The 9972-nt window shown below is 44.9% G+C and overlaps 1 protein-coding gene across 1 annotated transcript; it reads left to right on the top strand.

Annotated features, from left to right (window-relative positions):
- Positions 1-401: 401 nt before the first annotated feature.
- LOC123089784 (uncharacterized) lies at positions 402-2126 on the top strand. Its single transcript, XM_044511368.1, has 2 exons — positions 402-1254; positions 1372-2126. The coding sequence occupies exons 1-2, from the start codon at positions 461-463 to the stop codon at positions 2105-2107; spliced, it is 1530 nt and encodes a 509-aa protein (XP_044367303.1). The 5' UTR covers positions 402-460; the 3' UTR covers positions 2108-2126.
- Positions 2127-9972: the final 7846 nt, after the last annotated feature.

Genomic DNA, 9972 nt, shown 5'->3' with positions numbered 1-9972 from the left:
ATGGCAACTTTAGTTTAAGCCCTATGGCAACTGCAGTGTAAACATCGTGGCAACTTCTGGCAAAAAAAAAAATTCGTCGAAACATATCAACATGGGGTCTAGTTTTGAAGATCTCGTCGAGACGGATTTAATGGTGAAAACGGATTTTTAGTTCGCTTTTTTATTTAGGAGATACAACATTTTTAAGCCGAAAATCAAAAAAAATTCTGCTGATGTCATCTATTCATATGTGGCAAAATGAGTGGTGATGAAGGCGTGTGGGCGATGTGCAAACGCCCACACATGTGGGCGTTAACATTTCCGGAAAAAAAACGACCGACCCACGTTTTCCCTAAACAAGAACAAACTTTTCTACCAAACAGACTCCGGGTCAAAACTTTACAACACACGCGGCCCCAGCCGCAATCTCCACACCCTAACCCTAAGACAGGGCCACCCCAAGCCGCACGCGCCATCGACCATGGATGGACTTCCCGAAGAGCTGCTCGCCGACGTCCTCCGCCGCCTCCAGCCGCGGAGCGTCGCCGTCTGCCGGAGCGTCTGCAAGGGCTGGCGCGCGGTGGCCGACGCCAGCGGGATGCTGCTGGCGGTCACGCACCTCATGCCACGCCGTCTCTGGGGCATCTACATCAACCACGTCGGGCAAAACCGCCCCTACTTCTTCTCCCGCGAGCCGACGAGCCCCAGCATAGACGCCGCCCTCAAATCCATGCCGCCCCAACACGGGGGCTGGAAAACCGTCCTGGATCACCGCAACGGCCTCATCCTCTATGGCAGCGGCACTGCCAGAACGCCCTCATCCGCCATTACGACAATGCGTGTGTGCAACCCTGCAACGCGACGGTGGACAACGCTGCCCCCGCGGCCCACTGGTCGCAATGTGTTGCCGTACCTCGTCTTCGACCCAACCGCGTCGCTGCACTACGACGTGCTATGCTTCCCCGAGGAGCCCGATCATGCCTCGTGGCCGTCTTCAGGAGCAAATCATAACACGGATGAGATTAATGATCTGGGCTCCGTAGAATGGCCACCGTCCTCGTACGCGGTGCAAGCGTTCTCGTCCAGAACCGGCCGGTGGGAGGAGCGGCGTTTTGTCCGGGAAGGCGATACGACTGTTACCCTGTCAGACGTTTGGTCAGATCCATGGCACCCAAGAAGCGGAAGGCTAACCTATTCGTATAGCTCTCCACGGTGCCACGGCGTGTATTGGCGAGAGAAATTCTACCTTCATTGCCGCGGCGGCTTCGTCATCAGGTATGTTGTGCCCGGTGATATGCATTGCAATTCTATAAGTATTTTATTATTTCATTGTCCTCGTGTCTGGCTTTGCCATACCGTGCTTGTCACTAAACGATCTTCGGTGTTGTATAGGTTGTCATTGCAAGAACAGAAGTATCTAGTCATCAAAACCCCCAAATCAGGCACTTTTGTCAGGGGTCCGTTTTCACCTGATACTGAGGGTATTATACCATCTGTCTACCTTGGGAAATCAAAGCAAGGTATCTATTACACCGCTCTCTACAGACACCAAATCCGAGTGTGGGTACTTCATGAAGCATCAGAGTCATGTCGAACGCTAGAGTGGACACTAAGGCAAGAGGCTGTCCTCAAACCCTCAATTGCGCGACACTACTCCCGAGTTTATAGACAAGAAGAGATTGCGGAGTCATGGAACTTAGACCGTGCTGGTCATATTTGGGCGCAAACAAGCATAAAAGACCATGACTGGGACTCTGATAACGATAGTGACATTCCCGATAGAGGAGAAGAACGGGCGTCTATACCAAAGGCCGAGAAGAGTCGCATAGATTTCAAAATGAGCCTGGGATTTGACTTGTTGGGATTCCATCCTTATAAAGAGATTGCTTTCTTGGGGAAAGATTTTGATGGGTTTGCTTACTTTCTTTCTACCTCTAAGTTGCAATACCTAGGGTCATTTTACCCGATTGAGTCTTCTGATATTGTAATGGCCAAGACACATGAGTCATTCATATATACTCCATGCATGGATGATCTGCTTTCGCTTAACCATGATGGTGATGATGATGATGATGATGATGATGGTGGTGGTGGTGATGATGATGATGATTACTATGAATTACTATGACGACGAGGGTGATGATGATGACGAGGATGATGGTGATGGTGATGACAATGACGAGGACGAGGATGATGATAGTGATGACAATGACAAGGACCAGGATGATGATGACCATGAAAAGGACGAGGGCGATGATGATGATGATGATGATGATGATGATGATGATGATGACGGTGAATTCAGACTAACTTGCATTAGAAACACATAAAATATTTCACCTGCACTCCTTGCACGGATGATATTGGTATTAGTTGTGTAGCTTAATTAACTACTCGCTCGCTTTGAAATTACTTCAAATTCTAGCTTTATCCTAAGTAAAACTTATTTTATTTGGAAATGAATGGAGTACTATTTTGTTTTTGTTAACGAAGTAGTAGGCTCGAAAAATAACAATTGGATGACCTTTTTTGTGGGTGTGCCTTGCCGTATATTAAGAACCTCAAATGTGTGATTCATTATGTGCTTATATTCTCAGCGTGAGCATATATAAATGCTACAAACCTCAATGATTATATTGTATCGACTACATTGAATGTAGTTACATTGCACCTTGATAGAAGGTGAAAATATGTCGTATTGAGAGAATATATTATCTCACAGATGCCTACATGTCCATAGGTGGTACGAATCACCACCATAGATAACATAGCATGGCACCACACAAAGGGGTTGGGGTGAAACTACAACATGGAGCCATTAATATAAACATTAAAACCATTTTAAAAACAGCAAAAAATAATCAATATATCCATTTTTACATATCATGTTACCCATAAATATTTAAAGTGCATCCATAGGAAATATAAATATCAAATAATTTAAACATATCACTTCCTTTAAAGTTTTCTTCTAGCATTCTGGTTCGCAAAGTGATTGAAACTTAAATAAGAAATTAGTATTTCAAATACTCTTATAGCAGTGTTGAAATTTAAAGAAAAGGTATTAATTAAAATTAGTGTGAATTTACATAGATACGAGATCTTGGCAGTAAATTATTACTGGTTATCACGTCCAACTCGCAAATGATAAAGCCAATAATGTTGTAGTCTAATCAATTGATTATCAGCGCTCTGTTGAAACAATCAAGACACAATATTGACATAACTTACTTCCTTTGTCTCATAATATCATACCTTATTACATTCAATATACTCACATATTAGATATAATAAGGTCTTATTATGGGACCGAGGGAGTAGTATTAAAAAACTATACCGAGATTCATCAGGTCCATACGCTAACTTCTATGACATGTGAGATCGGTGTTGATGAGCTGGGGCACTTGGTCATTTTTTTTAAAATGAACTAGGGACTTTATTTAGAGCTCAACAACTACTAGAATACAGGTAATGTCTGGTAAAATCCCAAACCATAATCTTTTTTTCTAGAAAAGGAGGACGACCCCCGGCCTGCATCTGGACGATGCATACTGTCATTTTATTAATTACTAACACAAGACCTTACAGATTCATACAACAGTGAGACTAAAGCAACCAACTAAGCAACATCTGTCGATATCCCTATCCAGTTGATGTAGGGGCGCAGAAAGTCGAGGCCTAATGCCAAACAGACCTCGCAGCCAAACCTAACATCTAAGACTTGAGGTCCCAACCAGGACGCCTACCGGGTATGGGCACCCACCAGTTCGGCGTGCTCCTCAACCAGGACGCCTGCCGAGTATGAGGCCGCCGCAGCCATGTGCCACCAATCCATCTTCAGAGTTGTACTACTGCATCAACCTTGCCCGGTCTAGCTGCCGCCGACGCCACCACGACGCCAGGCAGCGTCACCCTCCTGCACGGGTCCATCTCCGCCCATCAGGCGTCGAGTCTCCACTGCCCCATGCCGAGATCCGCCGTCATCAATGGACCAGATGAATCACCGCTCCTCCTCTTGTCCCCTCCAACCAGCACTTGCTCCAAAACGATGCCCCCATGAGGGAGAACGATACCGAAGGCACCGTCATTGTCCGATCCGGTAGACCCAGATCTAGGGTTTTCCCCGGAACTTCCCGATCAGGTTGATGTGACCTGCAATGACGATGCCGACGTCTGAGTCGGCGCCATCGTCCGCCAAGACCGCAGTCAGGCGCAATTTTCACCGGAAGCCACGTCTTCCCAACCTCGCGGCTGGCTGGAACCGAGCGGAACCTCGCCACGAAGACGTATGTCGCCGTCGGTACTCCGGCAGAGATCCGGCATCTCCTCGCCGGTCCCTCCACGCGCCGCCGGTCGGCGAAAGGCCTCCCCGCGACGGATCCAAACGGGGCCTTGGATCCGCAGTGACCGCCGTCACCATCACGACAAGGACAGCCCACCGCGGATGGGGCGCTCCACCGCCGCCGTCCATTCAGGGCCATCGCCGCCGGCTATGGTGCTCCGGCCCCCGCCGCACAGCCCAGAGTCGTTGTCCGAGCCGCTGTCGTTGGATCGCACGAGAGGAGCCGCCCCCGCCGCCTCAGATGGGATCCGCCGCATCCACCCGCCTAAGTACCTTCGGCACCGGGCCCGCCGCCACCGCGGCCCACGCCGGCGGCAGCGGCGGCTGGAGAAGGCGGCAAGAAGTTGCTGGCGGCGCTAGGGTTTCGGGGCCCCTAAGGGGGAGGCGACGCGAGGGGGAGGGGAGGGGGAGGGGGCCTACAATGGTGGCCTACTGACAACGAAGAAGCAGCCTTGGCTAAAACATGAGCCCCAAAATTACAATCTAGAGTCAACAAAAAGTCACATCCGAAAACTCATTCTCCTATTTTTAAACTCGATAAGTACTGGTGCATAAGTAGTAGCCGTCCCCCTTCTTTATATATATACGTTACGACCTCAAGGCAATCTGAAGCTATAAGCAATCGCTGGATGTTAAGATCCTGAGCTAAAGCAAGTGCCTCATGCGCGAGGCAAAATGGCATCCGACGCGGGTGTGGAAGCGTCATGCACGCGGCCTCGTGGATTAGTAGCCCACAAGTAGGCTTGGTGATGAGAGCGCGAGGCAAAATGGCATCCGACACCAGCGTGGAAGCGTCATGCTTGAGGCCCACGGATTAGTAGCCCACGAGGCACAGTCATGCCTCTCTCGAAAAGGTACGGCCGTGCCTCTCGCGGAAGGCACAATCATTACCTCTTTCGAAAAGCAAAAAAAAGTGGGTTCTCAGTTTGATTTTTTTTTTTGGTAAAAAAAAGTCCGTCAAAACCTACCAACATGGAATCTAGTTTTGAAGATCTCGACGTCAGGAATCCGACGGTGAAAATGGTTCAATACTTGGGCGCACGGTTTAAGAGATAAAACATTCTGAATAAACGAATCAACGAAAAAAAAGAAAAAACGCAAGTTACGACAAGTGTCGCACATACAATGCGCCATTTGTTGCAATCTGGAGAGGTTGGAGTGACCTTTACAAAGAATGCTCTTTTATTAGTGAATTCGTACTACTTGCACCGGGCCAACCAAAGGACGCTAATCTTTCTAAATGATGGTCTTGAGGATGTTAGCCAACGCGGGAGCTATATCTCACATTATGCGAGACCAAGGGTTCCTCTCGTGTTAGGCTTTTCCCCTCTCTGGTTGTTACCGAGTCGGCCCTCCTTGTTACATCGTTGCGCTTCTATTTTTTTTAGGGTACACTGTTGCGCTTCTAGCCAGTAAGCCATCACTCATTTCATGTTTTATACAAAAGGGCGCGAACTAATTGAAGTAAATAAAGCCGGACTTCCAATACTTTTCATGGGTATTTTCATCGGTTGTTCTTCCTTACTTTCACTGTTTTACTGGGTTTTTTCTTTCCTTTCTTTCATGTTTTTCATCTATTTTCTTTGGTTTTAGCTTTGATTTTATTCTCCAATTTATCATTAATTGTTTCGGTTTCTTTGGTTTTATTTTTCATTTTGTTTTCTCTTTTGAACTATTTTGTTTCTTTTTCGGTTTTCATTTTTTGGGTTTTCTTTATTTCTTTTGGTTTTCATTCCACATTTTTTGTATATAATAACAATATCATTTAATATTTTCTAATACAAATTTAATAGTTTTTCAATACATAGTCTACATTGTGCTACAAATATTTTTTAAACATTGTTAAATGCTTGATTAACATGTTTTAATGAAAGATTAACATTTTTAATGCACTGTCGACATTTTTCTTATACATTTTTAAATACAAGATTACCATTTTTTATACTTGGTCAACATTTTTTGTATTCACATTAAATATTCTTTTGAATACTTTACCAACATTTTTTGAAATGCAAGATTAACAATTGTTTATTGAAAGGATGGTCAACAATTTTTCTATGCACATGTAACATTTTCCAGATGCTTGATTAACATTTTAAAAATAATAGTTTATAAATTTTTTTAAATACTTCACTAGCATTTTTTATATAAATTATCAAAAAATCATCATTTTTAATACATGGTCAACATTTTTTCTATACAAATTTGACATTTATAAAATGATTGATCAACATTTTACAAATACATGTTCAACATTTTTTTTCAAATGCTTGACTAAGATTTTTATGTACATGATCGTAAAATTGAACATTTTCTTAATACATGGTCAACATTTTTTCTAAACACATTTTACATTTTTCAAATACTTATTCAACCTTATTTCAAATGCTTATTTAACATGTTTATCTACAAGATAAAAAATACCTCATTTTTCTAATACATGGTCAACAATTTTTCTATACACATTTAATATTTTTCAAATGATTTATCAACATTTTTCAAATACTTGTTCAAAAAATTTCGAATGCTTGATTAAATTTATTTTACACATGATCAATTTTATACATTTTTTGTATACTTGATAAACATTTTCTGATACAAATTTATATTTTTCAAATGCTTGGTCAATATTTTCCAAAAAAATTCTAGAGTGTTTTTTGTAATATATATCTTTATAATATGTCAAAGTGTAATCAAAATTGAAAAAAAAAAGAAAAAAGGAACAGAAAAAGAAGGTTGTTGCCTCCCGCGCTCCTGGGCTGTGCCATCTAGGTCTCCCTTTAGCAAACGTTCCTACCCCTCTCGCTAAAGGCGAGACATAGGGGCGCCCATTAGCTAACGTGATCTATATGGGGCACAAAAGCTGCGTACCCATAAACCATTCATACTGTGTGGTGTGTGGTCCGGACGTGTTTTGTCATTCAACACGGTTATGCATCAGTCTGCTCGGCGGTCCGGATCTATCGTTTCTTGTAAACCGGAAACTAAGTACGGGTGTCGGTGTCAAAACCGGCGGATCTCGGGTAGGGGGTCCCGAACTGTGCGTCTTAGGATCAATGGTAACAGGAGACAAGGGACACGATGTTTTACCCAGGTTCGGGCCCTCTTGATGGAGGTAAAACCCTACGTCCTGGTTGATTGATATTGATAATGTGGGTATTACAAGAGTAGATCTACCACGAGATCAAGGAGGCTAAATCCTAAAAGCTAGCCTATGGTATGATTGTTGTTGTATATCTCCTTTATCGACTAGCCTGGCCTCGGTTTATATAATGCACCAGAGGCCTAGGATAACAAGAGTCCTAGCCGAATACGCCGGTGGGGGAGGAGTCCTTGTCTTGATCGCCAAGTCTTGTAGAATCTTCCTTGTATGCGGCACCTGTCCGGACTGGCCCATGAGTATACGGCCGTGGGGGTCCTCGGCCCAATCTAATAGATCGGGAGATGACGTGGTGAGTACCCCCTAGTCCAGGACACCGTCAGTAGCCCCCTGAACCGGTCTTCAAGTTAGGGACGCTCCTCGATTCTTCCGAACTGTTCTTCATCTTCGGTCATCGGTCTTGAAAACTGGTTCAACAAATCTGCTCATCTTCGATCTTGAGGATCGCCGGAATGCATTCGACGAGATTACACGTCGGGTATCCGAGGAGCCCCTTTAAGTTTCCGGCCTTTATGAATGCCTTGTTATTTTTATGCCACACCTCGGGTTTGAAGTTGTTCCCGGGCGGCAACGTCCTATTGCGTACGAGCTCCAACGCCGGACTGCATTCGAGGTATCTTTTGCAGCCGAGCACCAATGCCGGACTGCTTCCCAGCTCTAACGCCGGACTATGTATCCGAGCTCCAACGCCGGACTGTATCCGAGGTGTCGTAAATCACCTTGGTTCAAAGAAGTTTGAAGGAGTTTAGCCGAGCTTAATGCCGGAAATGCTCTCTATGGAGCCAGCCACTAGCGCCCGAGCTTTATGCCGGACTGCTTCTGAGGTGGTGCACCACCCCGAATATGGGCCAATTTTTGTCAATATTTTTTGTTGGTGCAATTTATTCTCTGCCGAGATACATAGCCAGTAGCCCTCAAGGTGGGTATCGGCCTAAAACCCGAGATGCCCATGAAGGATGACATAAGACCGCTGATCCCCATAGCTGCTGAGACTCAGGTTGATTTGCAAAATCGGTCTGAGGATCAAGTCCTAGCTCGGCAGAATACTTCGGGACACAAAAAGCGGCATGCTCAGTCCTCGAGACTCAGGTTGGGTGCGGCCGACCAACCTGAGGATCAACATCTCCTCGGAAACTATATTGCACATAAAATTTTCTGCATTGGACAAGCAATGCAGTAGCCCCCGAGACACTGGTCGGGTGGCAACACCAGATCAGGGGATCGATGTGCCCCTTTAATATGTTTAAATAATAAGCCCGAAGCCCAGTAGCCCCCGAGCCTTAATGCGGGCACGGGTGGCCGAATTAAGGATCGATATCCATAGTAAAATCACAAATTGTGTGTAATGACTCTATGTATCCAAGTACTTAACGTCATTTAATGCTCGGATCCGTATTGTACAAAACTTTGTTGACCGACCATCGGCTTCCACCTCCTCGGCCAGTAGCCGAGGAGTGTTTGTCTTACTTTATTAAGCCTTTATGAGGACGACAAACAAGGCAATCTGGCCATACGGTATTATAAACAAAGGTACGCGGAGAGATATATTATATTACTGTTGAACAGAAGAAATGTCTTCGAAAGAAAATAGTCCCGCTATTGGTTCCTTTCTTTGGGTTGTCATGCTAAGCATGATCATAAAACCTCAGCTCCAATGTAAGAGCAAAATATCGAGGATTTAGTTTGGGAGGCTAGTTAATAGCCCCCGGTAGTGTTCGGCGATAGTCGAGGTCAAGCCGTAAACATTTCGGCCAATGTTATGAACGGCCTGTTATTTAACCTAGTCATCGGATCACTGACCAGTTTACGCTTATTGTCACAGTCAGTTTTCGGCTTTCTCCACTAAGGTGCTTTAACCATGTGAGCTGGAAGCACAATCGCAGTGGTTCTCCCTTTGCACACCTAGCTGAACAAAACGGAACGTAGGAAGCAAGAGCAAGAGCCGGGCAACCCAACTATTGACCGAAAACACAATTCAAAACCGATGCATATATAGCAATATCGGAGAATGTTTTTGCCTAATCCCTAAAAGGTGTTCGGCGTTGCACTGCGAGACTAATGCTGGAAAAGCATAAATAGTTTAAAAGTGCCAAAAAGCTTGGAAAACCAAGAAACGTCAGTAAAAACATGACGCCCGAACAATATCAAGTGTTCGGTGCCAACCCGAAAATTGGTCTTAGAAAAAAGAAGTGCTTCTGTCGTGCTTTAACATGATACATCCCATCTCAAGACTTCGAGCGGGTCAGCCTACGGCTTCAACCTCCTATCCCGAGGGCGGAGTACTTCTCATCAGGCCAGTTTAGCAAACTAAACTCTAGCGGCTTTGAGAGAGAAATTAGGCTCCCCGGCCAGTGACCGCACACTCGTGTCGAAAAAAGGAGTGATAAATAATAATAAAACTTTGCAACGACTAAGAAGAAAAGCACTTAGTATGAAACGGCTCAAACAAACGTAAGAGCCCCCAAGTGACTTGGGTAAAAGTTGACTATAT

The sequence above is a fragment of the Triticum aestivum genome, chromosome 4B (assembly GCF_018294505.1).
Source record: "Triticum aestivum cultivar Chinese Spring chromosome 4B, IWGSC CS RefSeq v2.1, whole genome shotgun sequence".
NCBI classification, from domain to species: Eukaryota; Viridiplantae; Streptophyta; class Magnoliopsida; order Poales; family Poaceae; genus Triticum; species Triticum aestivum.
Note: the sequence above shows the minus strand (reverse complement) of the source record. Positions and strands in the feature narration are given on the sequence as shown.